Below are 19,059 nucleotides of genomic sequence, written 5' to 3' on the forward strand. Positions count from 1 at the left end.
AAAGAAAAAAATGCATGGGTTCAAAGAGAGCTACCATTAAGAAGGACATTACTAACTTATGGTAGAACAGAGACACAAAAACGTGTACTTCAGCCCCTATCAGAAACTATCCACTACTGGGAGCTTGAATAAGGACCATGGTTAAATTAATATAAATATATGCCGACTGAGAATATATTACCAGCCAACTCCTACTATACTTATGTCCAGGCTTTCTCCTCTAGTATAATCGCAAACTCATGAATGTTCACTACTTCGTCTTGAAGGGGGATCAAGTGATCTGATATGACAGAATCTAGAGAAAACAATGCTACTGCTAGAATATTCTACACTTCTAGAAGGCCCTACTGCTGCAATGAGAAACTCCTCACCTCATATGAAATACACTGGACAAATTACACAAGAGGGTAGGTGCTGCATTCAGGATCAGTCACCATTTTGGACTTAGGAAGTTGCTATAACAACCACTGACGTTTTAGTAAGTGCAGCACTGCCAAGCTATGTACTTGGCTGCTTTGTCAGTGGCAGTTGCGGCTGTGAGATTTCGCCTCCTCTCAAGTGACTAAAACAATTCAGGCTGATCAGCTGGTGTGCACCATGCACCGTAGTTTGTCTGGGTACCCAACACGGATGAACGCAGAGGCTCCGCCATAAAATCTTCAAGTTAACTACTGTAAACCTCTATCGCTATGATTTGGCAGAGGAATTAAACGTATATGCAGTCTGTAGCATTACCCTCATCCACTTTCTGAGGTATTCATGGGAAGATAAGAAGGGGCACTGGCATAAGGTAAAATGATGATTGTGTAAATATATCCACGCAGTCAAGAATTCTGACTGATGGCACAAAGTTGTCTAGGCACTTAATATATCTAAACGAAAGTGCAACTATAAGGAAGCATTGAGCATTATGGTTCCTGATAGTTTGGTTATGCACTATGATTACAGAGTGATGGTGCAAATTAGAACTTATTTTTTAAATTAATGAGTAATTGTGCAAATCTAAACTTTAAGTACATTTTTACAAAGCCGTGGGACTAATCTGAGCATGCACTAAGGATTAATGATTACTCAATGTTGGGGAACATTTTACCACACACTAGGATTACAGACTGATGGTGAAAATCTGAACATGAACTGGCGATATATTAATATTGGTGTGGATATAGCCAACGAGCAAAAAAATCTATGTGACAGCGTAAATATTGCGTCACTGAAGATTTCGGAATGCAAATATTAACATGATGATGCCTACCGCTTGAGGGCTGACTGCACTATCATAATAGTGGTAACCATTAACATATTGTGGATATTCTTAGCCATATGCTGCTACGCCCTAGTGTTATGCTTGTACTGCTATGTTTGTAACATTATCACTACAGATACCTGAGGCGTCAACTTGTGAGATTACTCCAACGTGCCCGGTTCCTCCTATGCATACCCTCCCTTATTCATCCATTCATCCACCTCTCTAGCATACACATACATATTTCATTTATGCACTTGCTCATTCAACCATCAATCATTTCATGCACTCACCCAACTATTAAGTATACATTCAATCAGTAATTCACTCATGTAGTCACTCATCCATGCAACCTTTGAAACATTAACTCTCCACACAGCCAAGTACACACAAACACGCCAGTCAATGAAAAAGCACATTAAAAATAGCTAAGCTTAATGGCTTTGATAATGCTTGTTTTCTTTGCTGCACAATACTATCTAGCACTTTTCATACACCGTGAAGAAGGTGCATGTAAACAAGGGGGGTTCTAAAATGGTACAGAAGTCTCTCTGAAATTAATAAAAACAAGTTGCCTATTTTGACCAGTCCAATTATCACGTGGTCAACACACACATAATACCCTACCTGTACTCCACAGGCAGAATTTCAGCAGCAAGGTTGGCATAACCGGATACTCCAGCAGCACCTAAAAAAAATTACAAATTGTTTTTTTTTGTTTTTATCATTCAATAAATATACAAATTAAATGTGGTTTAATAAAAGTACCAGCTTGATTCAGATGATCCTGTTGAATCTGTGAGCATCTAAGTTCTTCGTTGGTCTCCTTTAAAGCATCCCGCTGTGTTATGAGTCGCTATAAAAAAGCATTAGAGTTAGTTGCAGGGGACTAACACTTTACATAGTAACAATTTCAACAATCATTTTGAAACACCTCTATAAACAATAATGAAGGAATTGATGAACTGCTGAAACAAACTTGCTGTTAAACATTTTATAAACAAGCAATGGCAAAGCCAATAAGCATGGCATTGGGTTTGTAAATTCTTGTGATGCAAACATGTAGTTAGTAATAAAGCATTTTAAAATCATTGAAAGAAGTCCGCCAATCAGTACAGAACTCAAGCATACATCTTTGTCATCAACTTGAATAACAAACATATCGCCCCACAACACAAAAACTCGGATGAATTAACGGAAGTAAGTGAATTAATAAAAATTATAAAGAAATTAAAATTAGAGCGCGTGCCAGGCCCCAATGGAATCCCCAATGTCCTTTTTAGGGGAGACGCCTCATATTGGGCCCATTACTTTACTCCACTCTTCAATGAGTTGTTCATTACAAATGGAATCCCAGAATCATAGAGGGGAAGCATCATTCAGCCAATTTTCAAAGGGGAAACTCAACAAAGCCGACAAATTATGGATTGATTGCTTTAATTGATGTTGAAGCAAAGTTATATGCAAGCTGCTTGTTAACCCAATTGAAAAGATGGTCAGACAATCACAACCTCATCCCATGATCTCAAACAGGGTTTCGGGCCAGAGCAGGCATGCTAACAAACCTAACGGCTCTAACATTGCTAGCCGAAAAAGACAAATTTAAGAACACCCGCTTATTTGCCTTTTTTGTGGACCTTAAGCAAGCTTTCGACAGTGTGCCCCGTAAAAGTTTACGTGAAAAACTGGACTGATGGGGCATCTCAACAAAGTTATTAAACGCCATCAAAGAACTATATTCGTGTACATGGAGTCAGGTAAAGTTAGGGGATGGCCAGTGGATAACAAAGAAAATATACACCCAGAATGGTCTGAAACAGGGGTGCGTGTTAGCTCCAACTCTTTTCAATCTATACATAGCTAATCTTGAAGACGCTCTCCTGGAAACCAATAGTCATCCCCCATCATTAGCCAATGAGGAAATCAGGTGCCTTCAGTACTCCGACGACCTAGTACTTTTAAGTCAAACTCCAATCTGCTTACAACCAGGAATGAGCGCCTTAGCCAAATATTTGTCAGCCCAAGGACTAGAACTGAATTTACTAAAAACAAAGGTTGTGCGGTTGGTGGATGTCAAATGCAAGAGATTCATATGGCATATAGATGGTAAAAACGTTGAAGCGGTCACCTCCTATAAATATCTTGGATTCATGGTAGGACAAAAATTGAGCTATAAATCACAGCTCATCTCAATAAGGTCGAAATCCCAAAACCTTATATATGGTTTTAAAGTTCTAAAAAAAAATTACGTTGTTCATCATGCGGTAACCTTGTAACTGTCATGCAGGCACAGTTAATGCCAACAGTAACCTATGGCACTGAAATAATGAACGGTTGTGACATCCCTGGCTTGAACAAAATACAAACAAAAGTCTACCAAAAAGTTTTTCATATCCAACAATGTGCATCGCCAGCCCAGGTGCGACTATAGTTTGGCTTACAAAATCAGGAATTTCGGAGCAAAGGCGCCTTCATTAAATTATGTTGGAGGTTACTTGCTTCTGAAAGCGGGTCCATAAACCAACTATGCTGGAAAGAAATAGGCAGACAAAAAGAAAATAGGATGCACGGATCCTGGGGTAGTTATTTAAACCAGGTGATAGAGGATCTGTCTGCAAAGACATTTGGAATATCAGCATAGGGAAAAAGGCTTTTAACAAATTAATAAACGCCACAATAAAACTCTTGTCTCACTCAACGGATGAGAACACCTTACTGCTAAGACGGCACTCCTGGACAGTTATCAGCTCATATGGAAAAAGGAAGCCACAGAAATATTTATCAGCCTACTTCTCGCCTAACCTAAAACATCAATTTATGAGACTGCGTCTTGGCATGTGGGAAACAAAAGATTTAATCCCAGCATGGAAGGATAAAAGTGATAACCGAGATTGCAGGATACAAATACGAATCGATTCAACATATTTATTGTGTATGCCCGAAGTCACTAACAAAAGTACTACTGAATAGTATGAACATACGAACGTGCAGGGAAGCCGTAATCACCTGGCTTGACGGGGCCTCAATCCCTCTAGTATGCAGGGGGGTGAAACTTTCAAATGTGTATTTAAAGGAAATTGGCTGAAACTTCGTGGAGATCGCAATAGACTGTCATAAAGACAAGAACTCCCAAATCTCCATTTTAAACGAAATTTTAAATAATTGATCTACAGTAGTATGTTTTAGACCAACCGTGTAAAAATTCTACTAATTATTTTATGTGTTTATATAAGTATGGAGTAGTAATATTATAAATGTCATTGGTGTAATGGTTTTTGTTTTTAAAAGACCGATCACCTAAATAAATAAATACATACATCTTGAAAAAATCTTGATATACCTTATTATTGATTATCGCTTCAACTAGTGAGAAAAATAAATTGCAGCTAGGGGATGTGAAGGCATGCTCTCGAATGGTGGTTAACAGAATATTTTTTGTTATACTTATGGTAAAAAAATGTATTCCAAGATTGTCAACTACACAAGCATGGGTCTCACAATAGGATAACTTGCACTCCAATAATTGCACCTGCTGTCTTCTGCCATCACCATTATTTGAATGCTGGGAGAGGATATGGCCTAACGGCTAGGCGGTCGACCTCGAGCTGGGGAACCGAGTTCGAGTCTTGGCAAGGATGCTCGATATCCTGTGATGCTAGGCAAATCACTTAAACTCGCCATGCCAAACAAAAATTAATGTGTCCTTCTGTAACACAACTGGTCCTCATGTAAAGCGCTCTGATACCTCCGAGTCAAGTTCCCGCTATTAAAAAAAACAAAAACAAAAACACATCCACGAATAGTATAAGCTATTAGCATAATTCAATGAGATCCAGAAACTATCCTGTTTATTTTGAGGAGCGGGAAGCAACTGTAATAAAATTTGATTCACCCGTACTGTGAAAGTTCAATGAAATACATTTTTATAAAAACTGCACATGCATGGGCACTGCATGAAGATATTGACATTATTGTAATGTGGGAGAAGTAATTTTGGATTGAAAATCAGCCACTTAGTCATTATTATTATGACTATAAAAACACAAAATGAGAATACAAGAAGGAAAATCATGCATAGGAATTGGTGGAAAATCATATATTTAATATTGTGATAAGATTACGTTGACTAGGAATGCTGTAGACACAAAGTATATCATGATGATATGTTCAAGAAAATTAATTGGTCCGTAATTTATGAACCTTCCTGTGTAACACATAAAGAAAGAAAATAATCTGTGGAAAGAATGTGCACACATTTGCTAAAGGAATGCGGGCCCAATAGTCCTATACAAGACATAAAAACTAATTTCATGTGTGCCTTCAGCCTAGACCAAACTGTTTTGTCAGGCCTGCCGTTAAGTCAAGACTATTTGATTTTACTACAATTATATGTATAAAATGATATGCTTTTGGCTGGCACTCTTTATGAGTTGGTCACTTGTTGCCACCTCCTCACTTCTTGAGTTCGGCAAGAAGCTGAAGCCCTGGCTCTTTGTGTAAACAACTTCGGGACAACACACCTACACACTTGCCCACGCGCCTGGATACCCTCTCGGGTGATTAGTGCGCTACACAAATCAATATAACATAACATAAGATCATTTATATTTTGCGTCCGCCCAATACAGCATTCAGCATGGGGCAATGGGTCAGCCTACTTCAGCCACAGGCCAACTTCACTTTGAGTCACTGCATTTTCCTCTTTGACAAGGAGCACATCTGCACATAAGGTAGTTCCCTTTAGTGCTAGAGTGCTTGATTTTACTTTACTGTTGCTTTTATGTTTAAATCCTGCTGTGATAGCAGGATACCTTCTACCAGTTCTTTATGTTGCTTTGGATGTAATCACATAGCACATTCCAACTTTATCAGTTCCTGTCTCCTGCCTATGCTGTCGCACATTCCTTTTAGAGCGGCCTTTTGTTTATCATATTGTCTTTTCACAGCATGTCAGACTGTGGCTATTTGAAACTGCACTTTATAAAGTTCTCCTCTTTTTAGTATGCATTTTTATTTATTTATAAAGTTTAAACCCGAACTAAACCCAGTGAGGGTATCAGAGCGCTTTACAAAAGGCACATATAGATATGAGTAGCTAACAGAAGAATGTAAATGTTGTCCGTTCTCGTTGTAGGTCCGGAGTGCGTAAGCCATTCTCGCTTAGAGTTCATCGCGGGTCCTGGCAGGTGAGTTGTATCTGGTTGGTAACTAACTCGCACCAGAGCTGGGATCAGGAGAGAGTTTTATTCATTAGAAGTAGTTTGACTTATTTTTTTAAGGCGGTGGTAGAGGGGTTCATTCTGATTGCCAGGAGTAGTGCGTTCCAGATCCTAAGTGCTAGGCCAGAGAAGGTGCGGGTGTAGATTTTCTTTTTCCGAAATTTTGCGGTTTCAATAGCAAGGTGTCAGTGCTTCTAATAGTTCTGCTACTGCCAGATAATTCCAGTTGATTGGCTAGGCACTTTGGTGTCTTGAAGTGCAAATCTTTGTGTGTCATGCAGGCATTTTTTAGCTGTGATCTTGCCTCATAAGGGAGCCAGTTCAGTGCCTGCAATGAAGTGCATTTATAACTGCACTCCTGTATGTCCTGTATGTCATGCTGGTATGCATTTAATTTAGGACTTAAGGACTTAATTTAGGTTAACCATTTTAGTATGCATGTCCTGCTTGTAGGTCTTTCAAATGTTCTAATTCTATCTATCTATGTATCTATCTATCTATCTTTGCATCTCTAGCAATAATTACAAACCTCTCTACATAACTCTATCTATCTATCTATCTATCTAGCTATCTATCTATCAATCTATCTATCAATCTATCTATCAATCTATCTATCTATGCAACTGTAGGAAATTGGGTCACTGGTTGAGGAGATGAAAACCCTATTCAAGCAGCAACCACAATTCCTGTCAGGGTGAATTCACAAGCAAACTCAAATTAACCTGTGCTTAACCCTCAAGTAACTTGGTACAAAGCTGTCAGGCTTAACTTAGATGCAATGTCTATAGTATTTACAAAGCACTTCAAACAGTAATAATATGAAAACACAATTCAAGAAAAATCCTACATCAATTAAGAAAAATAGAGTAAATGTAATATATTGAGACCAAAACAAAAAAATCTAATCAGTAGAACTGGAGATATGCAATTGTAAAAATGTAAGTTATAACAATGCTTAGAAGCACAATGAGCCAACTATTGTTATCTGGTCTTGCCAGACCAGGACAAAATCAAAAGTTCAGGCCAACTGCAATGGCGTACTAGCCAGATACAGGGACCAACTTAGGCCCACTGAACAAATTACTTTAAATACTGGTTGCAAAATCCTGAATTGACGGAATGTTGCACAGCTGTGGGTCTGAGGAGCTGCAGGGTGTTGAGTTGAGGATGAGTCATGTAGTGGCGATTCTGATGAAGCCATCAACGAGGCTTGCGATGCGAGGACCTGAGTCGGAGATGTGTAGTGCAGTGGCAGTTCTGAAGAGATGTGGGCTCCTGCAACGGGATGTGTCACAAGTGGGCAGGTCGGATGCGGTGCTGCGAGGAGATGTGTCACACTGGGTCAGTTCTGCCAAAAAGACCACAGCTGGGCTGGTAGAGCACCTTCAGGTCAACCTCCAAGGGACCAGTACTTGAGTGGCACCACTTTGGGGGCAAGACTTACAGCAGACAGAGCCCAGGGTCTGGGTTCAAGGTAGTTGGAGCCTTTTCTGTCCCTGAGGCTCTGATTAGGAGACCATTTAAATAGCCATTAGCTCCACTCTGGTGGTCCTGGGTTCAAGATGCAGGTTCAGTCCTTATCACTTAAGCAGCAGGGTGGCAGGCAGCAGGGCATCAGAGTAGCAGTCCTTCTTGCAGCAGAGCAGCACAGCAGTCCTTTTGACTCTTCCACAGGTCATAAGGTGAACTGAAGAGTTGGCTCGAGGGTCCAACATTTATACCTCGTGCCAACTTTGAAGTAGGAGAAGGTTCTGCAGCTTTCTACCCTTAGTAGTGTTTGGAATTTCCGGGCTCACTGCCCTGGCCCCAGCTTTTCAGGGGGCAAAAAAGACTAGTGTTAAAGCCTTTATGAGAATGCAGGGGAAAAGCCTTTGTGATGTGCATGTGTGGTAGGTGACAGCGCCTCTCCCTCATAAAGTCAGAGATGGCCTATCCTGCCAACAACGTTTCCGCTTTGTGTTACTGTGTGGGAGCAATACACAACAACCAACTGCCAGCTACACCTAGACATGTGACCCAAGATACAGACTGCAGGCACAAATGATTGGGACAAGAAAATGTAAACTTTTTAAAAGTGTTTTTATCAGAATTTCGGCTTAAAATTCAACTCTACTATTAACAAGGGTTTTCAATTACAATTCTTTAGACAGCAAATGTGACGTTCCTACTTGCTCCCAATTGAAAGTAATCACTTTTTAAATGCAATAGGGTAACCCAATCGTATCCTATGGGAGAGATAGGCCTTGCAGCAGTGAAAATGGGAATGCACTGTCAGCAGATGCCCTGAGCAAAGTGCTTGCAATACCTTAGGGCTACAATAGTCTATTCTTTCAATTACATTAGTCAAACAAGAGCACGGTACAAAGCACTTCGGATTTATCAAAAAGATCAGGGAACCAAATTCATACTTTTCCATGCAAGATACAGGATTGCAACCCTAGTTGCTGCATTCCATGAAAGGTAGAAATGCGCCATATCAAGTAAAGTATGGAGCATTTCCGTAATCTCCCAGCGCCAGAGCACTGTGTGCTGACTTGCACCAATGCAGGTACACGAGCACCAGGGTACAGGCTCACCTGCATTATAGGCAAGATTGTTTTTGTGAAGGAAAAGATACCTTCCTACATAAAAACAATCATTAGAGATATATTACTCTTTCTATGTAAGCTGAAGAATGCAGCATGCACAGAAAGAGAAAGTAACAAGGAGAAATAAAAAATATTTCTCCTTGTTACGCTTCACTGGAAAGGTGTAGCAGTATGCCGCATTACCAGGATTATAAGTCTTTGTAAATTTGGGAATATGCCAAAAAACATGGATGGGTGCATGCCAATGCCCAAGCACCACCCATGGAACGCCTTCCCAAAGCAAGGTAACACAAGGCAATACTTTGTATTTACTAAAGCACGCAAAGTGGTTTTGCATGGCTTAGTAAATAACAAAAACGACTTTGCATAGGGGTTGCGCCACAAAAGTGATGCAACCCCAATGCAAAATCTTAGTAAATCTGCACGAGATGGTTGATCAAGTACTACTTTCTGGGAAAAAAGCACTTTCAAAACAAAACAAGTGAAGCTGAAAATGTTTATGGCCTGCAGTTGAATAAGGATCACTGACCCAGTATCGAAATCACAATATTGCTTAACACAAATATTGTGTCAAAAATATTGTGTCCGTATCCTTATAATGGTAAGTACAAAAAATATTGGGCCAGATGTACGACTCACCAATTTGTGACTCGCACAATTTGGGATGTATTACAGTGTCCTAGACACTGTTAGCAATTCCTAATGGGGTTGCAAATTGCATGCCTCATGAATATTTATAAGGCTGTCACAATTTGCTACCCCATTAGGCATGGCTAGCACTCCCAGGGATGGTGCCTGCTGGGGTCAGCAGACCCTCATGTCTGGGAATGATTTTAAATAAAGCAGTCTTTTTTTAAAATGCAGCCCATTTTCCTTAAAGGAAAACGGGATGATTTTAAAAAAGAAAAATGAAACTTTTCAGTTTCATTTTTTTAAGGGCAGGCAGTGGCCCCTAGGACCGCTGCCTGCTCTTAAAACTATTTTCTCACATACTCACAAATGGGAAGGAGTCCCCTGGAAACCCTTCCTGTTTGCAGTGCTTACCACCTACTTGAAGTAGGTGGTAAACTGCGAGTGTTTTGCAGTCGCAACTGTGGCCGCAAAACAATTGTACATGGCATGGTGACTCGCTATTAGGAAGGGACACCCCTTCCTAATAGCAGGAGTTGCACATGCTATTTTGCAAGTCAGTGACTTGCAAAATAGCATTTGGAAATGCCAATACCCTTTTTTGCAGTCTCAAACGGGAGGATCTCCCATTTGCGTACGCAAAAAAGGGCCGTACATCTGGCTCATTGTTTCTTAATATATAAACAGTTTAAAGTAGTAAATCTTAAATATTTTATATAGATCATTAATATTATGTTAATTAAACAAATCTAAACACCGGTGAGGTATTCCTATAGCCTGACGCACAATAAATATTGCTTGGGGTCATAGGCAACAAGTTTTCATGTTTATTTTGTCCTTGCGACAAGTATGCCCTACCCCCTGCAGCACAAACCCCTTGGCTGCCAGATTGCAGTACCACATTATGGATCAGGGAAGGGAATTGTCTGAAGTTAAGGTAAAATTTGTGTCTATAGGTTAATGCTTTTCGAACCTGCGTCCTCCAAGCCTTCCTAGACTGACCTTTCAGGGCCACCAGCGGCCAATGGGCAGCAGTATTCAAAAGCAGACTGGAGTGGTCGTGAAGGCGCAACGAGGCCCAAAGATCTGACAGTAGCCAGAGAATCTTTAAAGCACTCCAGCGCCAAGTCTGCTTTGTCACCAAAAAGACGATGGCCATCAAAGGTCATGTCCATCAAGGTAGACTGGACATCCCCAAAAAGCCAGATGTCCTCAACCAGGCGTAGAGCAGAAGGGATACGGACGTAGCGAATTGTTCTGCCTAGTGAGTCGGTGATATCCAGTCCACATCTTATTGTGAATTTGGCTGCCTCTCTCCCATCCGTCACTGCCTAGGAGAGAACGGCCCGTACCGCATCTGGGCACTGAGGCAGCACTTGCACAACCGAATCCCAGATGGTGTGGGAGTATCAGCCCAAGAGGCACGCGGTAATCACAGACCGCAGTGCTAAGCTGGAGGAAGAGAACATACGCTTCCCAAGGTGATCCAGCCTCTTGGATTCTGGGGGAGCAGAAGGGAATGAGATGGCGTTGGGCAATCGTCCTTTCCACAGGAGCCTCTGTGCCGGGCTTGGACCAGGTGCCCAGGAGGACGTCAGTGAGGGGATTGGAAATAGAGGTTCAGAAGTGGATGCCGCAGGCTGAAGCACCTCTCCAAGACCTTGGTTACCCTTCACACCACCACAGCGTACGTGGCGTGCGCTCAGTGGGAAACATCCTAAACAACGAAGATCAAAAAACGACTTACCTGAACTACGAAGTCTGAACAATGAAGAATCACATACCACGAAGTCCAGAACCACGACTTTGCGGAACAACGACTTAAAACATTTAAAATGTTCAGAATGAATTTACCTTTAAAAGCCAGTAGATGGCACTGTTGGTTAGCATTTCACTGTGGTAAAGCCTTTCTCTTCTCGACGCGAGTAAAAACTCTATGGCTGACACATTTGAAATAGCATCAAGGAAAGGCAAGCATGGAATTCTCTAACATTAAAATGTAGGTCATTTGTTTGAATAAATGATTTTTAAAATACTTATAATTAATTATAAGTGTATTATTTATAAAAAGAGATGTTTAATATTTGTATTTAATTTGAAGTAAAAACACTTTAACATATAAACACGCTAATAAGGGATTATTGGGGGGTGTGGGGGGTTTTCCCCCCCACAAATAAGGACTAATTAAAGGAATTTCGTTGTACAGGAAGTCGTTGAAAAAAAAGTTGTTGTAAAGAAAAGATCGTTGTTTAAACTTTAGTGGTTTAGGAGGTCGTGGTTCAGGCAGTCGTGGTTCAGGAAGTAGTTATTTAATCATACAACCGGGATCAGTGCATTGTGGTATTTGAAGTTCTTAATACTATATAACTTGGTAGGAGCTGCTGCCGCATTTCTACAATGTTTAAAATTCACAAAAATTACTGTGCTAGTTGGTAAATGTTCAAGGGCTCAATGTTCACCTTGCAGAACGAAAACACCGCTCCATCCACGTTGACTGGACTGTGGGGCATATTACCAACAACTAGCGATAATTTTTGTCTCTAACTTGTTTAGAGACAAAAATTATCGCCGCACATCGGCGATTTTTATCGCAGATAAACCTTGCTATTAGCAAGGTTTATCGCAAATGCGATAAAAAACGGCCGCAATGCATGAATATCGCTGAAAAGTCAGCGATATTCATGCATTATCGAGCAAATGCTCTTAGCCATGTTATCCACCTCCCATTGGATAACATGGTGAAGAACTGCTCAGGGCAGGTGTTAGCTTTTGGAGATATTCGCGCTTAGCGCGAATATCTCCAAAAGTTGGTAATAGGAGATAGCGATGTTAGCGACTGTTTCCAGTCGCTAACATCTTGGCACGCCCACTTTGCATGTCATTAGTGATAAATATCACTGACATGCAAAGCGGGGCCCAAGATGGTCGCTATCTCCTATTAGCTGTCACTAACTGGTGTTAGCGACAGCTTGGTAATAGGGAGATAATTTTATCTCCGCTTTCTTGGCTTTTAAAGCCAAAAAAGCGGAGATAAACCCCTTGATAATATACCCCTGTATGCTCAATTAAATCACCGCTGGCTGCCGTTTCACTGAAGCCATTACCGGGAAAAAGGACGAGATGACGCCCGAAACGCGTTGGGGAGATAGATGGCGGTACCCCACTGTGCAGTCGATATTGTTGTAAGAGCTGCCTTGAAGAAATAAAGAAGGGTAAACATTGCGTGTGGGCCTCCAAATTTGGGTGCTTTACGTATGGATTATATAGCGGCCTGCCTTGATGGCGGGGAGCCCCCACTGCAGAAACAGCTTGTCCAGGGAAGCCACTTATGCAACGCGGATGGAGTTAGTCTGGACGGGGCCCCTCCATTATCTTTGCAGGGGGCCCACTCAAGTTTCGTTACGCCTATGCAATATTGTGTAGTGTTATGCTGTGATAACCAGCTCACATACTCTTACCCGAATAGAGGGTCATTTGGGCCCCATGAAGAAAGAATTTTTGAACCTCTGTAGTCACACTCTGCATGGCAGAGAGAAGGATTGTCACCCATACTAATCTAAGTCACTGTTGAAAGTATGACTTCCCACCACTACCCACTCACTACACCACTGTGCGTTACTCGCCGTCCACCTGTCCGTACTGGCTCTACCTCCCGATGATCGTGGGAGTCACTTTCTGTTAACCTTAAATACCCTGATGCGGTCGCACCTGTGATTAATTAGTGACACCCAACAGCATAGCGGTAGTAGCTGGATGTGATTACTACAAAGTTGCCTCCATGCAGTAAACAATTCAAATGATGAAATTCAGATGTTGCCCCATGCATCTTTAATATTAAACACGCTAGTGTGATTATACCACCAGTCTGGCGCGCTCTCTCCGTGAGAGTAAGTGGTTTACAGTCCAGTTTCAATCACAGGCATGCAATTTAGCGGGCATGTCATGAAATTCAGCTGTGCCACGATCAGGGTCACGTTTAATAATAAACACTCTAGTGTGATTGTGTCCTCAGGTGAAAGAATTCACTTGGGTGGCTTTTTTTGTGTGAGATACGACATTAATTATGTACATTATGTAATACTGATTTATTTTCCTTATATTTTAGGTGCAGGTTGCTACGTTTGTAGGGGTATAGGGTGAGAAGTTAATGTAGTAATAGTTAACAATTAATGTTTACTTTATTATTAATTATGTAATTGATTATTCATTATGTAAATTGCGTAATAATCTTATATTTTAGTTATATTTTAGTTGTGGGCTGCTGTGTTTCTAGAGGTATAGGGTGGGAAGTTAATTACGTAATAATTAACAAATAATTATAAAACATTGTTATTGCTTATTATTTGTGTACATTATGGAATACTGATTAGTTATATTTTAATTGCGGGCAGCTTGGTATGTAAGTGTGTAGGATAGGATGTTATTTACCTAATAATTATTATTAATGTATAATTAAATGTTTTATTGATTAATAATTAGGTAAATTGTGTAATAATTATATATTTTAGGTGTGGTCTGCTTTGTTGGTAGAGTTATATGATGAGAATTAAAGTGCTAAATATTTAACAATTAATTATTAATTGTTAATTCATTGGTAGTAGTGGTTGCGAATTAAAACCTCTGAAATATGGATCTCTGAAGTGTGGCATTCCTTTTTTGATGATTGAATTAATTTACGGGTTGGACTCCACCAGCTCTGCCTGCACCGGTTTTTGATCGCGCTGTAAGTTGGAAACATCATGTTCTATTACGACTTTGCCATTGAAGAAGGGAATCCTTTCCCGAAACGCGTCTGGCTGGCTGTTCATTTTGATGACCTTCTGCTGCTGTTACCCAACTGTTTGTTGCCTGCAATAATAAAATTAAGATATGCACATACCTGGTCTCTTCCTTTGCGGCTACCTGAAGTTGTGGATTTGTAGCGGCTGGAGCCAGCCGCGGAAGTTGACCCACCGCGAGTGTTGCGGGCCCGTAAGGAACCGGTCAAAGCTGCCTTGGTACAATGGGAGATGTGCTTATGGGGGCAACGAGTTATGGGCAGCGTTTTTTTCAAAATGAAGTCCATCAACCCAGTGGGGGGAAAAACTTTATTCACTTAGCATGCTATTCACGGACTCACTGTAGTTTTTATTATTCCGTGCACTACCAGAACCACAAGGCCATGGTGATGGCCACGTCCTTAGGCGTGAAAGCACATTTGAATGGCATCAACATCCCCTGCAAAAGGAACATTAGGCTTTCAGCATTAACATCAGGCCTAGACATGCAGCAGACCTAAATCATGGGGCAGGATCACAGTGCGCATAAGAATAGCATAGAACCTTAGGCAGGAACCCGTCAACAGTGGTCATAACCTTAGCCTGGAGCCCGATCATAGTATCCTCAAAACAGTAGGCCTCAGGAGCATTAGCATTAGGCATCAAATCATGAGTAAGGGACTGAGCCCTAACATGTGAGCATAACATCAGGTCACTACAGGCAACCCTATTTGGGCACAGGCTCTCCAAAGGTAACAGTCCTTATATAGACTTAGACTCCATACAGGAAACCATCCCTATATGTTTGGTCAACTCAGGTTACCTTCTCTGGGGTCACATTTGATGACTGCGATACCCCTCAGACAACAGCCTTGGGCAGATGTGCGTTCAATATAAGAGTTCTACCCCCCTGTGAAGGGGGTTACTTGACGCAGGCCCCCCAAAATAGGCAGATTTCAACACAGGCAACAGGGATGAAGCAGGTCCTAGGGCTTGTTCCAGGGTTCCCTACGGGTAGTCACTCTCGCCTAAGTAAATATTCCCCGCAGGCCCGGAGGGCCTCTCCACAGGGGAGTATGTCCCAGGCCGTTCTCTGTGTGCGGGGCCGAGTCGGCAAAGGTATCGGGGCCCGGGGGACCCCCGCTGCTCCCTGGGGGGCTCCTTGCGGCGTAGCCCCCCAGACCCACACAACTCACCAGGTCAACCTCGGGGAAAGGCACAGTTCTCCCTGCAGCACCAGCTTAGGCCGCCTCCTCCCCGGCCAGCTCACTTCTTCTTGCGCTCGCTGGGACCCGGGGAGGAGGACTCCCTTGCAGCTTCCTCCGCTCCGGGAACTTACGGCTGCATCTAAGCCCGGCAGCCAATCGGGGAGCAGCTTCCGCGGGGGCGCGGCGCCACCCGCCGATCCCAGTGCGGCTGGCTGGGGCACGGCCGCGAAGGCCAATGGTGGTGCGGTGAGAAAGGGGGCGCGGCCGATGACGCGGCTGGCGCCCCGTCACGTGGGGAAGGCTGTTCTGGCTTCCTAGGTCCAACACGGGCCTCTCCAATGCCGCGGCGGGGGCCGCGATGGCGAAGCACGCAGCAGCTGGCACTTCCTTCTACGGCACTAGGGCCGCGGCGGTGTGTTTTGGCGGCAATGAGGGGTAGGCTCCCTCTTACTCTGGAGTAGACGACAGGGTGGGCATCTGTTGTAGCTCGAAGTGAGGCAGTTCTCCTGGGCTGCGGCGGTGACTCCGAGCAGACTCCAAACGCGGGGTAGGCACCCGCAGCGGTCAGCACAGCGCCACCAATACACGGGGTCGGCTCCCGTGGCGCTTGTAGGTACAACAATTTTTCCTGGCCCCACAGCAACACGTATGAGTCCGGGAATGCAGCGCTTCCAGAGGCGATTATAGCGCTTAGGGCTTCACAGCGCTTTGGGGCACCAGGGCAGACTCAAGCAGCTCAAGCAGTCCAGGGCAAGGCAGCTTATGTAGGACAGCGCGATTCAGTCACAGTGCCTGGGTACATAGCACGCGGTGGAGCACAAAAGCAGCCTCTTTCAGCTGTGAGGCTGGCAATAGCGCTTGGAGCCGTACAGCGCTTTGGGATTATAGCGCTTAGGGGGGCAGACAGTCCCAACAGCCAGCCTCAAGGGCCCCAGGGTAACGCTCCTCTCCTCCTGGGGGGTAGAGTCCAGCCCCAATATAGCGCTCTCCTCTTCAGGGGCTTTTAGGTGTAGCGCTCGCGTGGCACAAGGTCCCAGCAGCCTCAGGGACCTAGACTGGCGCTCCTTCTTCAGCGGCCAAGTAGCAGAGCAGCAGGCACTACTAGGCAAGGTCAGCAGTCAGTGGGTACTCATCAAGACAGGGCGGTAGGCTTTAACCATCCTCCACAGTAGCGTGGCACTCCCCCTGTAGAGCAGCCTGTACTCCTGCAGTGGGGCTTCCACTAGCCCAGGGAACAGCAGAGGGGTTTTAGTTGGGTGCAGGGTCCAGCACACAGGCCTAGGTGGCGGTATCCCCCTGGCAGCAGGTCCCCTCACATTCATGTCCCTGCTGTGACTGAGCACATGGTGGCACAGCCCCTGTACTTATACGCCCCTCACCCCACCTACCAGGCAATGCCAGAAGCTTGTAGAAATCTCTGGGGAACTGGTTCTAACTGGCTCAGGGGGAGGAGCAGGGCACCCTGGGTGCCAGGCTTTCCCTCCAAAAACTAGGATGCCTGGGAAGCGAACATCTAGACTGCTAACCTACCACAGGTAGGTGGCACAACACACAGCCATGGCATCCATTTTAAATGCAGCATGTTACCAGGGCACATTTCTACAATGGGGGGTTAACAAGTGCACACCATTGCAGTGCATTTAACATGGCGTCTCACACCACACACGGCCTATACAGTTTTCTACCATGGGGGAGACATCCTAAAATAGGGGAGCGAAAAGCGAAAAAAATTGGGAAAATGGGCCAAGTCCAACAGACAGAATGCAGAACAATGCCATACATTCACCCCAGTACAGAGATCTGGGTCTAAATCCATCGTTATTTTGCTCACCATGCCATCCCAGTTTAAACCCAGCCATATGAAAATCAGTCTTGACCCTGTGCTTCATAGGAACAGTCCAGCTCGTACTGCCAAGCCAGGTCCTCCCTGGACTGAAAACAAGAATCCTATGACCGGTTTTGGGGTTTGTGGAACCAGGCAGAGTTACATGCAAAAACGCAGATAGCAGGCCAGCCCAGGCTAGAGACACAGTGATCCAGAAGAAGGACAGACGGTGGCGCAACGCAAGCCACTCCAAATCATAGTAAGAAGATCGCACCTGCGACATACTGTCACGCCACAGAGAGCAGAGGCCCGAAGGATGACCACATCTCCCAGCACATGACAGAGCTATATAATAGCTACTAATACCCCACATAGGGCATGTTACGTCCCAAGACATGGGAACGCTATTAGGAAAAAGTATACGCAGCAGAGGACAAACAAAAGACCTGCGGAGGAACCGCAGATGGCTTGCCAATCAGCCAACAAGAATACACAGAAGGCCTAATCTCAGAGCCAACACGGCTTACCAACAGCCAAAACACAATAAAAAAGGGGTCAGACCAGTAGCCAACAGCACCAAAGTCCTAACAAAAGGACCGGAAGGCGCAACAAGCACACAGAACACACACAACCGGGGATACCCGCAACAAGGCCCTAGAACACAATGGAAGAACACCTCCCAAAAACCAGAACGACTCACCGGTCACTGAGGGGGAGAAGGAGAGGAAACCTCTGAATGGCAAAGTCCGCAGGGGCGTGGAACAAAAGAGTGCCATCAAAAGGAAGGTCCACCAGCCGTTCCCTAACGTTCTCCAGGAACACACTATCCCGTAGCCAGGCATGTCGGCGAACGGCCACAGAAGAAGCCATGGGACGACCCAGAACCTCCGAAATGTCCAGAGCGGAGCGAAGAATGAATGATGCCAGCTCCCGGCCATCCAGCACATGATGCCACAGATCAACACAGCCAACCTCCCGAGGAACGGCAGACAGAAGGGACTCATCCAAATCCCACAAGCAAGAAGTGGCCCTAGCCAAGACACACATAGTTTTAAGGGCCTGCAAGGCCGTGCTGGTGGAGGCGAAGTTATTGCGCCCCCAAGAATTTAACCAGTGGGCCTCCCGTGACGGAGGAGACAACACCGATGGCAGGGAGGGAAAGGCAGTCTGTAAAAGAAGGCCCCTGGTAGAAGGGTGAAGGGAAAGACAGACAGGGTCATGCGGCGCAGGGCGGTGGCGGTGCAGAAGCTGTTGGGGCACCGGGCCCCGTGGCGGGCCACCCCCAAGCCTCCAAAAGCGAAGTGTGGAGCGAAGCTTCGAAGGGAAGACGCAGCTCCCGACCACCAGAACCCTGAAGGAGGACCTCCAGAAGATGATCCGTGGGGAAATGGGCAGCTGGATCTCCCATGCGCAAGATTCCCGCCGCCGTGGAAACAGCCCGAGCGGAGGCAGCACCCGCCTCCGTAGGGCCCCACAGTGGGGAGAGCAGCTTCTCTGTGGGCGACGGCTGCAAGCTAAGGCTGCTGTCCGCCAGTCCCACCAGAGGAAGGAAAGGCCAAGTGCGGAAAGGGGCAGAAGGGACCAAT

The 19,059-nt window shown here is 44.3% G+C and overlaps 1 protein-coding gene across 1 annotated transcript in view; it reads right to left on the minus strand.

Moving 5' to 3' along the window:
- HOOK1 (hook microtubule tethering protein 1) overlaps positions 1-19,059 on the minus strand; it is a 1,127,940-nt gene that overhangs the window by 392,417 nt on the left and 716,464 nt on the right. Inside the window, exons 13-14 of the mRNA XM_078669845.1 lie at positions 2,015-2,102; positions 1,874-1,934 (exon numbers count right to left, since the gene is read on the minus strand). Of these exons, the coding sequence (XP_078525971.1) occupies positions 1,874-1,934; positions 2,015-2,102 (149 nt within the window). The remainder of the gene's footprint in view (positions 1-1,873; positions 1,935-2,014; positions 2,103-19,059) is intronic.

This window comes from Lissotriton helveticus, chromosome 1_2 (genome assembly GCF_964261635.1).
Source record: "Lissotriton helveticus chromosome 1_2, aLisHel1.1, whole genome shotgun sequence".
Taxonomy (NCBI): Eukaryota; Metazoa; Chordata; class Amphibia; order Caudata; family Salamandridae; genus Lissotriton; species Lissotriton helveticus.